This window comes from Salvelinus namaycush, chromosome 38 (genome assembly GCF_016432855.1).
Source record: "Salvelinus namaycush isolate Seneca chromosome 38, SaNama_1.0, whole genome shotgun sequence".
Classification (NCBI taxonomy): Eukaryota; Metazoa; Chordata; class Actinopteri; order Salmoniformes; family Salmonidae; genus Salvelinus; species Salvelinus namaycush.
This window is the reverse complement of record NC_052344.1, coordinates 2,209,975-2,229,478: the sequence shown is the minus strand read 5'-3', so window position 1 is coordinate 2,229,478 and position 19,504 is coordinate 2,209,975. Positions and strand designations below refer to the sequence as shown.

Below are 19,504 nucleotides of genomic sequence, written 5' to 3'. Positions count from 1 at the left end.
TCATAATGCTGCGTCATACCGGCTGTATTTCTGCATGCGTGAACGGCAAGAACTCAGATGCACATGAAAACATGAAATGATCCTTGGAATCGATAGAACATCGCTGAGAGATGTCCAAAAAATGGCACCCTATTCCCTATTTAGGCTAGTGTACTACTTTTGACCAGGGACTATAGGGCTCTGGTCAAAAGTAGTACACTATATAGGGAATAGGGTGCCATTTGGGATGCATGCATGGCAGTAGCTGTGCTGGTTCTATTTTGGGATTTGCAGAGCTGCAGCACTAGTTTTTCCAGGCAGAACCCATCTCATCCCTCTCTCTCTAATCTGTAGAGAAAAGGTTAATGAACCCAGATGATCACAACACCAGGCTCTAGGGATCAGCCTGTGTGTGTCTGTGTAAGCCTGTGTGTGTGTGAGATGGCGTGTGTGTGTGTGCTCGTGCGTGTTAGGGCTGTCCCTGACAAAAACAAATATTGGTAGACAGTCATCTTCTTTTAAACTTTTTTTATTTTTATATATATAGACACATCCTATGTGTTTTAATCAAATAAACTATATGCACTGAGCTTGTCTGATGCTTTAAGCACACTGTTTGATTAAATAATTAAGACACAAATGACTAGAGGGAGTCTGACCGCAATTGATTTGATTGTGCCGGGCAGGACTCAGACTTGCTGTGTTTTACAGAAATGACAGCGAGTGACTGTGACTAGCACCCATTGTCGCTATCTCCTCCCTGCTGCAGCGACCACCACAGAACATCAAGTGTTTATCCCTCTGTCTGTGTTGCTGAAGCTGTAACATAATTACAGCCATATCTTGAGTGAAAAGTTATCTTACCGAAATCCCTCATTTTGTTTCGGAAAAACATTCCCTGTTCCCTCGAGCCTTGCTCGCTTTACGTGATACATGTACGCATCACGTGCACGTGACCAATCGGGTCTGACCTATAGCATATCACAATCGCATCGATAAATTGGTTATAACCAACACCGTAAAACATGTGACAGCAAAATGTATGCAGGTGACATGACAAATAGAGTCAAAACAGGGGAATGTTTGGTTGCGCAGGAGGAAAAGGGGAAGTCAGGTGTGGGAATACGTGTGACTAGTTGTGGAAAATACAGGAGATAAAGAAAAAGGTAAGTAGCTGTGTGCATATTACGTGTGCCAAACAGGTGCTGTTAGATTACAATGTCTTTTTTTCTGACCGTTTGGAACGATGTAAAGCAACACTAAATAAATAGCCTACCAGAGGGTCCTTTTTGGGGGAAGACTTTATTACAGCAAAGACTAAACAGTCGCATTCCTGAATGCGTGCGAAAAAATGGAATGGTTTATTCTTTACGCTAATTATTCAAGGGTCTCTTTTGTTATAAAAAAAAAAAATGCTTGATTTTGATGCATTTCAAATCATGAATGACTCATATGCTGTGTGATGACATGAACAAATTAATGATTGATACAGTAGCCTATATATTTAAATATAGGCCATAGTAAGTTACGGTATTAACACTAAATAGGATGCGTTCTTAGGCCTACAGCTCAATGGTGGTTATACAAGGATACTATACTAAGCCTTCTAATGATAATGACATTACTTATTATTAATGATGATGATCGTAATAATAATAGTAATAAATACACTGCTCAAAAAATTAAAGGGAACACTTAAACAACACAATGTAACTCCAAGTCAATCACACTTCTGTGAAATCAAACTGTCCACTTAGGAAGCAACACTGATTGACCATAAATTTCACATGCTGTTGTGCAAATGGAATAGACAAAAGGTGGAAATTATAGGCAATTAGCAAGACACCCCCAATAAAGGAGTGATTCTGCAGGTGGTGACCACAGACCACTTCTCAAGTTCCTATGCTTTCTGGCTGATGTTTTGGTCACTTTTGAATGCTGGCGGTGCTTTCACTCTAGTGGTAGCATGAGACGGAGTCTACAACCCACAAAAGTGGCTCAGGTAGTGCAGCTCATCCAGGATGGCACATCAATGCGAGCTGTGGCAAGAAGGTTTGCTGTGTCTGTCAGCGTAGTGTCCAGAGCATGGAGGCGCTACCAGGAGACAGGCCAGTACATCAGGAGACGTGGAGGAGGCCGTATGAGGGCAACAACCCAGCAGCAGGACCGCTACCTCCGCCTTTGTGCAAGGAAGAGCACTGCCAGAGCCCTGCAAAATGACCTCCAGCAGGCCACAAATGTGCATGTGTCAGCATATGGTCTCACAAGGGCTCTGAGGATCTCATCTCGTTACCTAATGGCAGTCAGGCTACCTCTGGCGAGCACATGAAGGGCTGTGCGGCCCCACAAAGAAATGCCACCCCACACCATGACTGACCCACCGCCAAACCGGTCATGCTGGAGGATGTTGCAGGCAGCAGAACGTTCTCCACGGCGTCTCCAGACTCTGTCACGTCTGTCACATGTGCTCATGTGCTCAGTGTGAACCTGCTTTCATCTGTGAAGAGCACAGGGCGCCAGTGGCGAATTTGCCAATCTTGGTGTTCTCTGGCAAATGCCAAACGTCCTGCACGGTGTTGGGCTGTAAGCACAACCCCCACCTGTGGACGTCGGGCCCTCATACCACCCTCATGGAGTCTGTTTCTGACCGTTTGAGCAGACACATTCACATTTGTGGCCTGCTGGAGGTCATTTTGCAGGGCTCTGGCACTGCTCCTCCTTGCACAAAGGCGGAGGTAGCGGTCCTGCTGCTGGGTTGTTGCCCTCCTACGGCCTCCTCCACGTCTCCTGATGTACTGGCCTGTCTCCTGGTAGCGCCTCCATGCTCTGGACACTACGCTGACAGACACAGCAAACCTTTTTGCCACAGCTCGCATTGATGTGCCATCCTGGATGAGCTGCACTACCTGAGCCACTTGTGTGGGTTGTAGACTCCGTCTCATGCTACCACTAGAGTGAAAGCACCACCAGCATTCAAAAGTGACCAAAACATCAGCCAGGAAGCATAGGAACTGAGAAGTGGTCTGTGGTCACCACCTGCAGAACCACTCCTTTATTGGGGGTGTCTTGCTAATTGCCTATAATTTCCACCTTTTGTCTATTCCATTTGCACAACAGCATGTGAAATTTATTGTCAATCAGTGTTGCTTCCTAAGTGGACAGTTTGATTTCACAGAAGTGTGATTGAATTGGAGTTACATTGTGTTGTTTAAGTGTTCCCTTTATTTTTTTGAGCAGTGTATAAGGAGATCAAGATAAAAGAGGATTATTATTATTTTCTTACAATTTGGAACAGTGTAAACACTAAATAAGTAATACCAGAGAGGCTGTTCTAACGAAAAAATGTTGTGACATGTTGTGGTTGCGTCAGGCTTGGTGCTATTAAACAAACACTCCCAGCCAACACCAGCAGGATCTATCATTTTTATTTAGATTTACACTACCTTTCAAAAGTTTGGGGTCACTTAGAAATGTCCTTGTTTTTGAAAGAAAAGCACCCTTTTTTTGTCCATTAAAATAACATAATATTGATCAGAAATAGTGTAGACATTGTTAATGTTATAAATGACTAATGTAAGCTGGAAAGGGCTGATTTTTTATGGAATATCTACATAGGCGTACAGAGGCCCATTATCAGCAGCCATCACTCCTGTGTTCTAATGGCACGTTATGTTAGCTAATCCAAGTTGATCATTTTAAAAGGCTAATTGATCATTAGAAAACCCTGTAGTACCCGCAAAACACCAGTCTCAAAGTCAACAGTGAGGAGGCGACTCCGGGATGCTGGCCTTCTAGGCAGAGTTGCAAAGAAATAGCCATATTTCAGACTGGCCAATAAAAAGAAAAGAATCAGATGGGCAAAATAACACAGACACTGGACAGAGGAACTCTGCCTTGAAGGCCAGCATCCCGGAGTGGTGTTTTTGCGGGTACTATTTAATGAAGCTGCCAGTTGAGGACTTGTGAGGCGTCTGTTTCTCAAACGACAGACACTAATGCACGTGTCTTCTTGCTCAGTTGTGCACCGGGGCCTCCCACTCCGCTTTCTATTCTGGTTAAAGCCTGTAATCGAACCCACAAGGACATTTCTAAGTGACTCCAAACTTTTGAACAGTAGTGTATATATAGATGATGTATAAAGCCAGGCACATTTTAACAGTTAGGCTGTTGATTATAGACCTAATTATGTTTGGTTTCCTCTCTCCTCACTTTTCTTAGACTATAAAGGCAAGGGTGGTTTTCTCGTCTCCTAACTCCACTGCTGCCTCCGCCGCATTGTTCTCAACACTAATATGCTGGTTAACTTGGCTATTATTTAAGCACCAGCTGTCAGAGCAGCTCACAGATTACTGCACCTGTACATAGCCCATCTATAATTTAGCCCAAACTACCTCTTCCCCTACTGTATTTATTTATTTTGCTCCTTTGCCCCCCCCATAATTTATATTTCTACTTTGCACATTCTCCCACTGCACATCTACCATTCCAGTGTTTTACTTGCTATATTGTATTTACTTTGCCACCATGGCCTTATTTTGCCTTTACCTCCCTTATCTCACCTCACTTGCTCACATTGTATATAGACTTATTTTTCTACTGTATTATTGACTGTATGTTTGTTTTCCTCCATGTGTAACTCTGTGTTGTTGTATGTGTCGAACTGCTTTGCTTTATCTTGGCCAGGTTGCAATTGTAAATGAGAACTTGTTCTCAACTTGCCTACCTGGTTAAATAAAAGTGAAAAAGATAAATTATGCACATAGCAACATAGTCTAGGAAACCGTGCCAATTCAACAGGGCACTGTTTTAGAACCGCGGACAACAACCACTCTTCAACGCGGGAGAAAGTGTGTTTGTTATAAAATAATATCATTTGTATGTGTTGCACCATTGTTCTTGCATAATATAACCATATAGAATTTGAGTAGCACGTGTCTTAGATTGTTGGACTGTGCCAACAGCCTCCGCAGTGGATCAGTCCTCTCAGACAGGTGCCAATCAGACAGGTGTCTTGTAGGCTACACCATGACAAATGATTATTTTAGTTTACTGCTCGACATCTCGATCGACCAACAGCCTTTCAGCCCTAGTGCGCGTGTGTTTGGGTGTACTAGTGTGTCTCCATATGCCTGTAGCCCGCTATTAATGGTCAAACACCTTTATCTCACCCTCCCGTGGCCTGGGCTTCACCTTGTCTCCCTTTATCCCTGCTCTCTGGTCTTCTGCTCTCCATCGTTTCTCTGGTTCCTGTGTCCAGTCAGTGTGATGCTCGGTGGCCATGTCACCTCTCTCTCTCTCTTTGTGTTTGTGTGATGCTCGGTGGCCATGTCACCTTGCCTCTATAGCGGCTGAATGGCCACAGGCTCTCTCTCCTGACAATACGGTTGGGCAGATGGCCTGGTCCTACCTTTAGAGAGCGAGAGTGTGTGTTTGTGTGGTGCTAGGAACAGTACACCTTGGGACTTTTCACTCTGCCTATTTAACCCACATAGTCTGACTGCTCACCTATAACTCTTCTGTTCTTCGGGGCACCATGAGCCATAATCATAATGTCGTAACACACTCTTCCTGACACGTTCTTCCTCTCAGCAAAAGGCTCTTATTGTTACTGACCTACCCCCTGGGTTTGTGCGTGTCACGTCGACCCATATAAATGGAACTCATTGTAGCTTTGTGGCGTCTACTACTGATGACGTCAGGAACTGTCTGCTGGCCCCAGTGAATTGTAAAGAGTATGCCGGGGAGAGAGGTGGAGTAAGTGTGTGTGGCTAAATAAAGCCGAGAACACTGGCTGAGAGAGAACACTGTGTAGGTGCCTCAGATTTCCCAATATAATAAAGGAAATCGAATTTGTTGTGCTTCCCTCCCAATGGAAATCCACATCATTGTTCTATCACATCAGAGCAGGCTTCAGTTCATACAGTGACCACAGGGGGAGCTGTTGATTTGTGGAACAAGTAGTACAGACTTTTGAGGAATAGAAACACAGCGCCTTCTTTCTTGTGCCCTTGTTCATGCATACTCTGAGTTAGCCCCAATTCCACAAGATACTTGTACACACTCCTAGCAGATCTACACAAGTGTCTCCTCAACCCTCACCTCAATTGAACAAAACAGTGTTAAACTGGCAGTTGTCTTAAGGCAGTGGTCAACAACCCTTTCGGAGTCAAGATCACTTTCGGAGTCAAAAAGCAAGTCGAGATCTACCGCTCAGATTGGAAATAAAACATGACTTAAGATGTTAGCCTATACAACATTAACCTAATGCAACATTAACCTAATAAAAACAGTTCTGTAGGAATGAGGTTTGTGCAGTAGGCCTAGTACATTATCACAGCAAATTGGCTATGCTTGGCCTGCCAATATTGTTCTTCTCAGACCATATTCTATTTCAGAACTCAAGCTTTGATAACAAAATAGATAAGTTGTTGTCACTTGCTTGGCACAGCTGAACATAAATTGAAATACTTAGCTTTTTTTATTTTACTGATGGTACCTGCATCTGATGGTCAATCTCAGCGGAGGAAAGGAGAGAGCAGCAGTGTCTGCCTCTCACTGCCCCTGCTCTCTCCTTTCCTCTGGTGAGACTGACCAAAGAAGGGGGGACAGTCTTCCACCTGATGGTGAAACTAGAGTCGCACCACATTATTTCTGCCTCATGCACAAATTGATGTTGTTCCTATGAGCAGAAAAAGTGAAATATTCCTCGATATTAAAATGGACACGACGAGCTGCTAATAATAAAAACGCAACATATCGATATCCTTGGCTACTTCATTCATTGCAGCTGCAGTGCTGGTTGTAGCGCGAGTGTAAGTAGGGTGAAGCGCATTTTTTGTTTAGTAAATGTTTTGGGGAAAAAGTGTTTTGGGTGCTGAATAGAAACTTAAACATGAACTCACTCATAGAAACAGCTGTATTCTTTGATAGTTTCGTGGAAGCAGTAGGCACATTGATATGAGCTATCCGATTGGCCAGCACAGTAGGCGCACTTTATTTAGCTTTCCTGGTCTGCCGGGTAGGCGGAGTTTGTCCCTTCAGACAAATTAAATAGTTCAAAATGGGAGGACTTTGCCTACTCGGGGTGCAGGGCTTCTGAATCAAGTGCAAGGCTTTATCGTTGGCTTTTCTACCGAAATCTTTGGTGACCACCATATAAAGGGCTCCTGAAAAGGCTCTCCTGTCTTTGAACAATCTATCCATCCAGCCATCCCTTCTCCCTGTCCATTAGAGCCCGTCTTCAGCAGTTTGGCTCTTCTCTCTTCTCCCTATTTACCCAAGGGCTTGACTGCTGCTCGCCTCCTTTGGTGTTACCTGTCAGAGTAGCCACCGAGAACACGCACAGCCCACACCGTATCTGTCATACACTCATGTTCCCCACGCCTCACCTAGTCAATCTGATTATATGTTAATGATCCCGTATGGCACCCATCAGCATGATAACAGATTATATTACATCTGGTCTAAATTAACCCAGGTCGACACACGACGGACATATGGAAGTAATTAAAGGACGTATGGTTAACAAGGCGACGAATTATGAAGACCCCAACCCCCCCACCCCACCCACGTTGTGTGGATCAATGAGAGCGAGAGAGAAAAAAAACGGTTAAGTCTTTTTTTTTCAATCGCTGTATATAATGGGCCAAGCTTATAGGTCCTTATTGGAAACGTGTTGCTCATCATTTGTACAAAATGTCCACGACTGTAACACAAATGGGACAGGAGGTAGGCTTGTTCAAAGTTTGGAATTTCAGTTGATTACTATAGCGCCAATCAGTGTAGTTGTGTAAATGCTTGATCTCTATGGCCAGACTCATCATTCATCCAAGTTTTGTCAGTAACGGGCCAGTGGTGTCTGAGAGGTAGTAAAGAACATACGTACTACGGTTGAATATTTTCCAGGTATTTTACTAATGTTCCATCCTGTGAATAAATTACTTTTCTCCCGGGTAACCCGGTATTTCCCACCAAAACCGGAAGTGTTATTCAAAGCATTCTAAAGCATATAAATATGTCTGGATTTGATTAGAGCTTTGATCAGCATTAAAATTCTAACCTGATGCTACCCGAACCTGATGAGACATATATTAAATACATTTTGTGAGCCCTACATTTCATTTCCCCAAACCCCAAAAAGCCCAAATGATCGTGTCATTATCCAATACATATATGATATAGGCTACTGCACATTGAGCACAATAGAAAAACATAAAAGCCCATAGATGTAGCTAGCTATATGCTCTCTTGGGTAAATCAATGAAACTACCTCCGGTACGCTGATCTTTTTGAGTGTGAATCGTATTACTCTATTGTATTATACGGAAATATGATAGGGCCTATTTGTATAATTAGTATGCAGATGCATACAGTATATAGCTTTAATAATATCTCCCCTAATGTTATTAGCATACCTCTTTCTCTCTATTGTTGCTTCATTCCTTCCTCGCTTTCAACAGCTAAATGAGACGTTTTGTTGTCCTTGTCTTCATCATTCTAATGACATCCTTGAATAATATAGGACTATAATTAGATGCAGGAGGCTTCTCTTCACAAATGTTGAATGGTTATGGGTCTGAAAAAATAACTGTTATATAGCCTACCTCCATCGCACGTTGATTCTTCTTTCAAACTACCCGTGAGATCTATTGACTGCTGTATTTAACATTCATCAAAAAAGCGCTTGCGTCCCTCTTCAAATGTTTTATTTATTTTATTTAACCTTTTTATTTAACTAGGCAAGTCAGTTAAGCAAAAATTCTCATTTATAATGACGGCCTACCCTGGCCAAACCCTAACCCGGACGACGCTGGGCCAATTGTGTGCCGCCCTGTGGGACTCCAAATCACGGCCGGTTGTGATACAGACCCTGGTTCATTTCCAGGCTGTAGTGACGCCTCTAGCACTGAGATGCAGTAACTTAGACTGCTGCGCCATTTGGGAGCCCCAATAGTCTATTGGTATAAGAAAAGCAAAAAAACGAAAAGCTTTTCCTGCATGGGACTCCAAGAGCTAAGGAGTCTTTTTCAATGAGAGGCCAGCGAAGCACAGGTGCTTGTGTATTGCACATGAGACAGAGGCTATAAGTTAGAAGCTTATTATGCATAACCCATCATTAATTAGCTAAATATAAGGCTAATACTGCATTGAATTTAATACCTGGTAGAGGTAGTCTAGGACATCTATATATAGGGCTATATATCAATCTAGAACAGGATTATCTATTTTGGATGCAATTTGCATGGAGTTGGGGGGAGAGAGAGAGAGAGCTCACACATGCACTGATTTAAGCTACGGTATTCGAGTGATAGGCTGTTTAAAAAGAAGGGGATCCTCGAAAGCCAGATGGAGATGGGTGAAATAGACGCGCTTTCAGTCTTTATATTACTGTAGCATATGTAGGCCTACCTGTCACAAGAAAAAAAAAGTTACCATGATGAGATGATAGGTCTACATGCATTGTGAACTGCGCCCCATACTGAGATGGGCTGTCTGTCCCCAACCCCGAGCCTTGATTCTTCATGCAGAGGCCGTAGCAAAGCCAGATTTAGACATCACGTATAATTTAACAGTTCCATTTCACGCTATGCTGTTCATATAAATCATTTATTATAATTTACTGGTTTCTCACTTATTTATCCCGGGAAAAAGGAGTGGTTTTGAGCATAAATCTCGCTAACCAGGTTCCAGCCATTCAACCCTAGTCTATAAAAACGAACGGACAGAGACTGGATCCATAGTCGATTTCATAGTGGAGGGGTAAATGGTTCCAACTGTCATTCAGGTGTTGATACACTTAACCCACGAATGGGCTTCATAATCTGTACTGTATTTCATTGGCTTTTGATAGCCATCTACAATCTCCAAAGATATAATGCACGGTTTAAGTGATAGGTCTATGTGCAGAAAACATGCTGAAAGGGTAAGATGGCACGAGAATATAGATTAGTGCCGTACGTTTGAATGAGTGTGGAGAGTAGATGTAGTTGATTGACTGGTTGTCGATGTAGTAAGAACAAACAGTCTGCATAATGTAAGTAATGTATGTGTGAATGAGTGTGGAGAGTAAATCGACGTGTTGGAAACAGGTGCTGTTAGAGAGGCTCTCTCTGAAGCTCTGATAATAACATTCTGTACCCCTACACTTCATCAAGGACTCCTCAGGCTCTCCTCAAGAACATCTCTCCATCCCTCTTTTCTTTTCTGTTTAATACAAGGCCCCTGCTGTGATGCTGGTAGACCTAATTCTCTCTCTCTCTCTCTCTCTCTCTCTCTCTCTCTCTCTCTCTCTCTCTCTCTCTCTCTCCCTCTCTCCCTCTCTCCCTCTCTCTTTCTCTCTTTCTCTCTTTCTCTCTTTCTCTCTTTCTCTCTTTCTGTCTCTGTCTCTGTCTCTGTCTCTGTCTCTGTTTCTCTCTCTCTCTCTCTCTCTCTCTCTCTCTCTCTCTCTACAGAGGAGGAGGTGGAGAATTTTGACGTGTCCAGCTTGCAGGAGGAGGCTTTGCGAAACATCGAGGCAGACAGTTTCTGGTGCATGAGCAAATTGTTGGACGGCATTCAGGTACATTAATTCTCCTTTCCGCTGTTTCCATTCACTGTGTGCCTGTGTGTATGTGTACCACCTCCCCAGGAGAGAACGGGTTAGGTGTGTGTATTTTTAGGTGTATGGGGTGTAGTAGTTCCCTGTGTGTGTGTGTTGAATTGGCCACACAGATGAAAACACACAGGTTTAGTCACAGTGGAGTCCCCTGTGTGTAGGTTAGCCGCGCCGTCCCACTTTCCCCCTCTGTTCCATCTCTTCAGAATTAGAGTGTGTGAATGATGAATATTCTCTCTCTGCACTGTACCGTAGCCAGATACAGCCTTTTTACACGTCAGCCCTGTGGCGGCCGGCGTTGAGCGTATCACCCAGGGAACTGTTCCGCCGCCTCCTCACTTTCTCTCTCTCTCTTTGTCGCTTATTGATTTACAGCCATAACCACATCCGAGCCGTGTGTGTGACCGTGTGTGAGCACTCGAGTGTGTTTGGCCTTGATGTAAATGGCCCCATACACAGAGGTAGCTAGGCAGTGGAAGAAGGCAGGTAGGTGGCAAGGCTACAGCATCCATACAGCCATTCAGCGGCGTGTTCAGAGCGGATTGCTGCTGCTAGCCACACGCCCCGGCGCGGTTCCCAGGTGGTGCCCACTGCCACCGTTTGGTCTCGCTGTTTTTTTCCTAAACACTCGCTAGGGATGAAATGTTGTGTAATTACACCAGGGTGCGGAAAGAGGGTTTGATTTACTTCAACTAGTGCTCTCTTTCTGTCTTTCGTTCGCTCTCTCGCACTCGATCAAATTCAGATTGCTTTTTTGGCATAAAATACAATTTGTAGATATTGCCAAAGCAGTGTAGTGGTACAGCATTTCAGTAAATACATTACAATGCAAGGAGAATAGTTTGATTTATTTATTTAACCTTTATTTGATCAAGGAGTCATCCTGAGACCAAGGTCTCTTTTACAGATGAGCCCTGAATTACATACATTACAGAAAATACAAAATGCAAGAAGAAAAACACGTTCCTAAAAAAACAAACACATTCATCAGTAATAAGGTCCTCAATCAGTTTTCTGAATTCACTTAGAGGCACCAAAATATCACATTTAAGAACATTTTGAAGATTGTTCCACAAATAAGGTGCAAGACAACTAAAAGTGGATTTACCTAACTCAGTAGAGACCAAAGGAGTTTCCAGAGTTAGCCATCCCCGAGATGGGGTGTGGTAACATTATGTCTAAAGTCTAGTAATGCTGTTAGGTACAGTGGGACTTAAGGTTAAAGGGCTTTATAAATGAAAACATAGCAATGTATTGTGCAATGTAACCTACGTGACATCACAGAGGGCCAACCAACTGTCTGGTAGAGACTGCAGTGATGACTACTAAAATTGTCGCCCGTAAGAAAGTGCAATGCTCTATGATAAACTGCATCTAACGGTTTTAATGAAGTGGCAGCTGCGTTCATATAGATGATGTGGCCATAGTCCAGGACCGATAGGAACGTTGACTGAATCATCTGCTTTCTACTACTTAGCGAGAGGCAGGACCTATTTCTATAGAGGAAGACCATTTTTACTCTCGTATTTTTTGAAGCGGGTATTTTTATTTTAGGGGGTTTTCTCATTAAAAAGAATGAAATACAGTTCATTTGAGTAGTGATATTAGTACAAATAATCATCTATACAGGTAAAACAATGCTGTTTTGTTGTGTCGTCTACGATCGATTTACGTTTTAGTAAATAAAAATAAGATGAAAAACGAAGAATGGCTAATAAATTAACAGCATAATGTACATGGAGGATGGTTGCACAATTTATTGGTTTTAAGTTATATACAATGTATATACTATAGGGGATTAATGGGATGTCCCTCGGGCTACAGAATGGCAATCATCTACATACTGTATCTCTCGTTTTCTCTCGCTCTCTCTCCTGCTCTCGCATTTTCTCCCGCTCCTCTCACCTCGCTCACCGCACTTACTTCTCTCATCGTCTTTCCTGTGCTCTTTGTATCTGTCATTCAGATGGCGGTCTCTCCTCTCCTCCACTCCAGTCTCACTCTACTCCAGAGAGGGCCATTTGTATGCTGGTGACTCACCACTCTTGAGGCAGCAGTACATTAGGATGCACTCCCAGCCAGACAACCTTTTTTGTGCTGTTTTGTCCCTAATTACCGCAGTCATTTGTGTGTACAAAGCTGATTCTCACAGGCACTTATGATTTTCTTCACAACTTCACAGTACCCAGTTGTAACCCGGGAACATTCATACTTCGCTTTCACACTGTTTAGAGGTGTGTGGGACTGTGTCTGTGTATGAGAGAGACACAGGGGACTGTTGGTCGGCATTTGTGGGCGGGAGCTGAACTGAGCCTCTGCTTGTTGCAGTAGAAAGGAAGGCTTACTCTGAAGATTATCTGACGCCGTAGCAGTCTTAAATCTCATAAGATCATAAGATCGTGATGAACATATCATAATAGGTATTAAGCAGGAAACAACATTTTGTAGCATGGAAAACAGCAAATTGCTGTTTGGACCCAAATCTTTGGACATTCAAGGAAAATACAAAGGATGGCTAACAACACTCAGGCTGCGTCTCATGTGGCACCCTAGTCCCTACATAGTGCACTACCTTTGACCAAGAAGTGCACTATATACCGAATAGGGTGCCATTTGCGATGCAGCCTCAATCAGGCTGACACCACTGGATGGCCTTGCTCCTAGTTTCAGGAAGCAGATGTTATTATTGAAATCTTGGTTTCCTAAAAACTCTCTCTAGTAAAGTTCACAATAAACATCCAGCTTTCAGACGGCTTTCTACAGCTTTCTGCCCTGAAGGCAGATCACCACAAAAACATCAAATTAAATCACCAGGGACGGTTGATTGCTCATGCGGGTGTCTGTTAGTGTGTTTTATATAGCAATGTACAATACTCAATGCGTATCATAATTCTCTTTCATTCTGCACCAGCATGCAACAGAACCAAGCATGAGACTAGCTAGCTAACCCCCATCTTCTGTTTAGCTGTTCTTCTATTGGTCTCCCGCACCACGCGATGCAGTTTACATGTCACAATGACCTGTGTGGAAGCAAACGTGCCTTACCTTAATCCCCGCTGTTTTTGTTGAAAGCATTAGCCGTGGAGACAAACGGAGAGAGACTTTACAGGCTTTGATTCTGCTCCCTAGAGGCTCTTTGTATTTAACTCAATCAACGACTGACACACACACACACACCACACACACTGTAGAGTGAGTCCCGTGAGGAGTGTACCAGACACACACTGTAGAGAGGCAGAGAGAGTCCCATGAGGAGTGTACCAGACACACACTGGTACACACATGCACACACACAGTTTAACTCTCACAGCTGTGGGTACACACACACACACACACACACACACACACACACACACACACACACACACGAAGAGAAGAGGTGAGCGATCACCAGCTGTTGTGTTTTGATGACTGACATGTGAGCGGTGCAGCCTAAACCCCTGTGATTCGCCGAAGCGGGACACAGCACCACGCTGCTGTCTGATTAACGCTGACCTCGGACCCCTGCGCTGGGCCCTGGGAGACCCCGTCTCTGATTAGCGCAGCTGGGTGATCTGTAAAAAGACGTATGGTGTCAGAGAGGTGAGCAGCTCTCTTAGTGAGCGAAGGGGCCATGAAGCTTGCTTGTGAAGCTGGTTATCAGAGTTAGGAGTCTTTTAGTGGAAGGTGTTTATTTGACCAAAAGACCAATTAAGGTGCTCAGTCAAGTGCACTCACCTACACACTAGGATTTTATCTTGGAATTGATCATGTCATTTTATTCAGTATCAAGACGAAAGAACCGACATACATCCTTTAAAAGCACCCTATAAAACACCCGCACACAAAGAGGTTAATGGCTTTCCAGACCCCCACTCCTCTGCTATTTAACCCCTCCACTTCCTGTCGTCTCTGTGGATATGGTAGTAGTGGGTATTAGAGAGAATAGGTTTACAGCTGGGACAGGATGGATCACAAACTAGCTAATTAAGGTGCTGGAGGTGTTTGGCCCCTTAAAAATAGTTGAGAAACAATTAGGGCCAAAACGATGTGCCCCTACCCCCCCTCTGCCACACACACATAATTAGATAGAGACAAGGTCACAGGAACCACACACACACACACACACACACCCTCTCTCCGGCGCTCCTTTAGGAACTGCTGCTGTCGACAGAATGTAGTAGCATTTACGCCGGGACAAAGGAGCCGAAGCACGCTTTTATTAATTCTCCTAAATAAATAGATCCCTTATGGGGCCTTGTTGCTGAAACGCCTTCAGTGATATTAATGAGCCACTTGTTTATTTAGCCTATTTTTAACGGGCTCTATAGCCAACTTAACAGAGAAGGAAATTGGAAGCATTTACCTCAGAGTCCCTAGAGATTGATGGTATAAAACACTGTGAAAGCCACTGTGAGAGTATTATCAGATCTGGAATAGAAAATACTTTTCTTTCTGTATTATATTAATAAATTCTTCTGTTTGAGCTTGAAATGGAACTTAAATGATTTTCCAGCAACTAGGTTACTTGTCGTTACAATGGCCTTCTTTTTTATGTAGCTTTTCTGTTGTGTTATACAACTAATATTGGCATCTAGTTTTACATGGTTGTGTAAAATTGGTGGCATTTCAAGTGCCATTTTCTTCTGTTCTCAGGCTTTCAGAAATCTTCTTGTCTGTCTGGATGAACTGTTTACAATTTTTCCAGTCACTGCTGCGCTACTTAACTAGATGCAGACAGACACACAAACATACAAAGATGTTAAACACTGGCTAGCTAGCCCACACACCAGGGTTGGGCGGTATCCAGATTTTCATGTCTTCATACCGTCCTTCTCTCATCCAGGGATTTACGGTATTAATGGCTTAATACACAAGTAATAGCACATTTCCATGGTGGCTGCTAGCTAAATATGCTAACGAGCGCAAACGAAAATAAAGAATTGGAAAGACAGGCAATCCAGCTCATTAAGTTATACCTCTCTCTCACTCACTCACTCACACACACTGAATCCCTCCAAAAAACATTTCAGCTCTGCCACAAAAGGACCAGCTGACATCATCATGTCAGTGATTCTCTCACTAACACAGGTGTGTGTTGACGAGGACAGGCTGGAGATCACTCTGTCATGCTGATTGAGTTTGAATAACAGACTGGAAGCTTCAAAAGGAGGGTGGTGCTTGGAATCATTGTTCTTCCTCTGTCAACCATGGTTACCTGCAAGGAAACACGTGTCGTCATCATTGCTTTGCACAAAAAGGGCTTCACAGGCAAGGATATTGCTGCCAGTAAGATTGCACCTAAATCAACCATTTATCGAATCAAGAACTTCAAGGAGAGCGGTTCAATTGTTGTGAAGAAGGCTTCAGGGTACCCAAGAAAGTCCAGCAAGCGCCAGAACCTTCTCCTAAAGTTGATTCAGCTGCGGGATCGGGGCACCACCAGTACAGAGCTTGCTCAGGAATGGCAGCAGGCAGCTGTGAGTGCATCTGCACGCACAGTGAGGCGAAGACTTTTGGAGGATTGCCTGGTGTCAAGAAGGGCAGCATAGAGGCCACTTCTCTCCAGGATAAACATCAGGGAATGACTGATATTCTGCAAAAGGCACAGGGATTGGACTGCTGAGGACTGAGGTAAAGTCATTTTCTCTGATGAATCCCCTTTTCGATTGTTTGGGGTATCCGGAAAAAAGCTTGTCCGGAGAAGACAAGTTGAGCGCTACCATCAGTCCTGTGTCATGCCAACAGTAAAGCATCCTGAGACCATTCATGTGTGGGGTTACTTCTCAGCCAAGGGAGTGGGCTCACTCACAATTTTGCCTAAGAACACAGCCATGAATAAAGAATGGTACCAACACATCCTCCGAGAACAACTTCTCCCAACCATCCAGGAACAGTTTGGTGACGAACAATGCCTTTTCCAGCATGATGGAGCACCTTGCCATAAGGCAAAAGTGATAACTAAGTGGCTCGGGGAACAGAACATCGATATTTTGGGTCCATGGCCAGGAAACTCCCCAGACCTTAATCCCATTGAGAACTTGTGGTCAATCCTCAAGAGGCGGATGGACAAACAAAAAGCCACAAACTCCAAGCATTGATTATGCAAGAATGGCCTGCCGTCAGTTAGGATGTGGCCCAGAAGTTAATTGACAGCATGCCAGGGCGGATTGCAGAGGTCTTGGAAAAGGAGGGTCAACACTGCAAATATTGACTCTTTGCATCAACTTCATGTAATTGTCAATAAAAGCCTTTGACACTTATGAAATGCTTGTAATTATACTTCAGAATTCCATAGTAACATCTGACAAAAATATCTAAACACGCTGAGGCAGCAGACCATGTGAAAATGTATATTTGTGTGATTCTCAAAACCTTTGGCCACGACTAATATATATATATATGTGTGTGTGTGTGTGTGTGTGTGTGTATATATATATATATATATATATATGTGTGTGTGTGTGTGTGTATATATATATTTGTGTGTGTGTGTATATATATGTATGTGTGTGTATATATATATATATATATATATTTATGTGTGTGTATATATGTGTATATATATATGTGTGTGTATATGTGTGTGTATGTATAGATAGATAGATAGATAGATAGGCAGGAGCACCAAATGTCATTTTTGGTGAGTTTAGACATTTACAAGCGAATGTGACCAAGAAACATTGCAAATGAACAAAGTTTTGACGCATACTTGTCTGAAGGAAGAATATTACTGGCTCTGGAGCAGCATGCTGCGTCTGTGTGGAGTCTGTAGTCGCTAGGGCATCGGCCTGCCTGCTCTGCTTGAAGAAGGGGGGGTCTGAGAACGGAGAGGAGAAAAAAACGCAAGGAAATCAAGATAGCAGTGGCAGCTATCCAGATAACTCATCCAATGGGCTTTGATTCCTGAAACACGGCAGAAAGCTAACACAATATGATGCTCCTTCACCTTATTAATTCAGCCACTTACTCAGATAACGTGACCCCCTAAGTTTAACTTGCTAGTTAATGCAGAATTATGTGTTTTTCATGCAGGTAAGAAAGATAAAACGCAAAAATAAATATCTTTCTGCTTTAAAAAAATTCTACTTCTTGTAATTTCTGCTCAGCATCACACACACGTTGTGCTTCAGTTGCGCTTCACTAGGATGAGAATTCGTGCACCAACCGGCGTTCTATCAGCAGATAGCGCTCTGACTGATGTCTAGCTACTTTTCTCCAGTACTTTTCATGGTGTAGCCAGACCACTTTTCTCCGGGTAATATGAACTTCACTTTAAACAAAACATTAGGAAATGTATCTGGCTACCTTCTTTGTATGATAAATATTAGAAATAGGATGGCCATGCATCATTTTTGCAAATAAAGACCTTGCTTTTTCATCATAAGCTCATTAACTTGTGTGGCTGCCAGCCAAATAACGTTGGGCTTCTGTTGTCATCTGATGAAAGTGAAGCTATTTTCTGCCGAATGTGTTACTCTAATGCATTTTCTGTGAAGGAATAGTTGCATGCCCCTGATCACTCTATTGAAACAAAAAAACACTGTTGACAACTCCTGTCAATACACAGCTGAACTCACCTTCTCCTGCTTTCTCCCATTGTGCTATTTACAAATAAACATGACTGGCTCAACAGGGGAACTAAGGTAAGCTTCATAATGTGAAGTTATGTTACAGGTGAACTGAAGAACCTGACTTCTTTATCTCCTAATGTATTGCTAAACGTCCCTTTTTCAGGACCCTGTCTTTCAAAGATAATTCGTAAAAATCCAAATAACTTCACAGATATTCATTGTAGAGGGTTTTTAAACACTGTTTCCCATGCTTGTTCAATGACCCATAAACAATTAATGAACATGCACCTGTGGAAAGGTGGGTAAGACACTAACAGCCGATAGGCAATTAAGGTCACAGTTATGAAAACTTAGGACACTAAAGAGGCCTTTCTACTGACTCTGGAAAAACACCAAAAGAAAGATGCTCAGGGTCCCTGCTCATCTGCGGGAACGTGCCTTAGGCATGCTGCAAGCAGGCATGAGGACTGCAGATGTGAACAGGGCAATAAATTACAATGTTCGTACTGTGAGACGCTTAAGACAGCGCTACAGGGAGACAGAACGGACAGCTGATCGTCCTCGCAGTGGCAGACCACGTGTAAAAACATCTGCACAGGATCGGTACATCCGAACATAACACCTGCGGGACAGGTACAGGATGGCAACAGCAACTGCCCGAGTTACACCAGGAACGCACAATCCCTCCATCAGTGCTCAGACTGTCCTCAATAGGCTGAGAGAGGCTGGAATGAGGGCTTGTAGGCCTGTTGTAAGGCAGGTCCTCACCAGACATCACTGGCAACAACGTCGCCTATGGGCACAAAACCACCGTCGCTGGACCAGACAGGACTGGTAAAAAGTGCTCTTCACTGACGAGTCTCGGTTTTGTTTCACCAGGAGTGATGGTCGGTTTTGCGTTGATCGTCAAAGGAATGAGCGTTACACCGAGGCCTGTACGCTAGAGCGTGATCGATTTGGTAGAGGGTCCTGCATGGTCTGAGGCGGTGTGTCACAGCATCATTGGACTGATTTTGTTGTCATTGCAGGCAATCTCAATGCTGTGCATTACAGGGAAGACATCCTCCTCCCTCATGTGGTACCCTTCCTGCAGGCTCATCCATGACATGACCCTCCGGCATGACAATGCCACCAGCCGTACTGCTCGTTCTGTGCATGATTTCCTGCAAGACAGGAATGTCAGTGTTCTGCCATGGCCAGCGAAGAGCCCGGATCTCAATCCCATTGAGCACGTCTGGGACCTGTTGGATCGGAGGGTGAGGGCTAGGGCCATTCCCCCCAGAAATGTCAGGGAACTTGCAGGTGACTTGGTGGAAGAGTGGGGTAACATCTCACAGCAAGAACTGGCAAATCTGGTGCAGTCCATGAGGAGGAGATG

General features: G+C 43.6%; 1 protein-coding gene across 3 annotated transcripts in view; it reads left to right on the top strand.

The window, feature by feature from the left end:
- LOC120032327 (TBC1 domain family member 22B-like) overlaps positions 1-19,504 on the top strand; it is a 169,146-nt gene that overhangs the window by 73,276 nt on the left and 76,366 nt on the right. For all 3 annotated transcript variants that reach the window (XM_038978371.1, XM_038978372.1, XM_038978370.1), the window contains one exon: positions 10,431-10,537. In XM_038978371.1, coding sequence (XP_038834299.1) covers positions 10,431-10,537 — 107 coding nt within the window. The remainder of the gene's footprint in view (positions 1-10,430; positions 10,538-19,504) is intronic.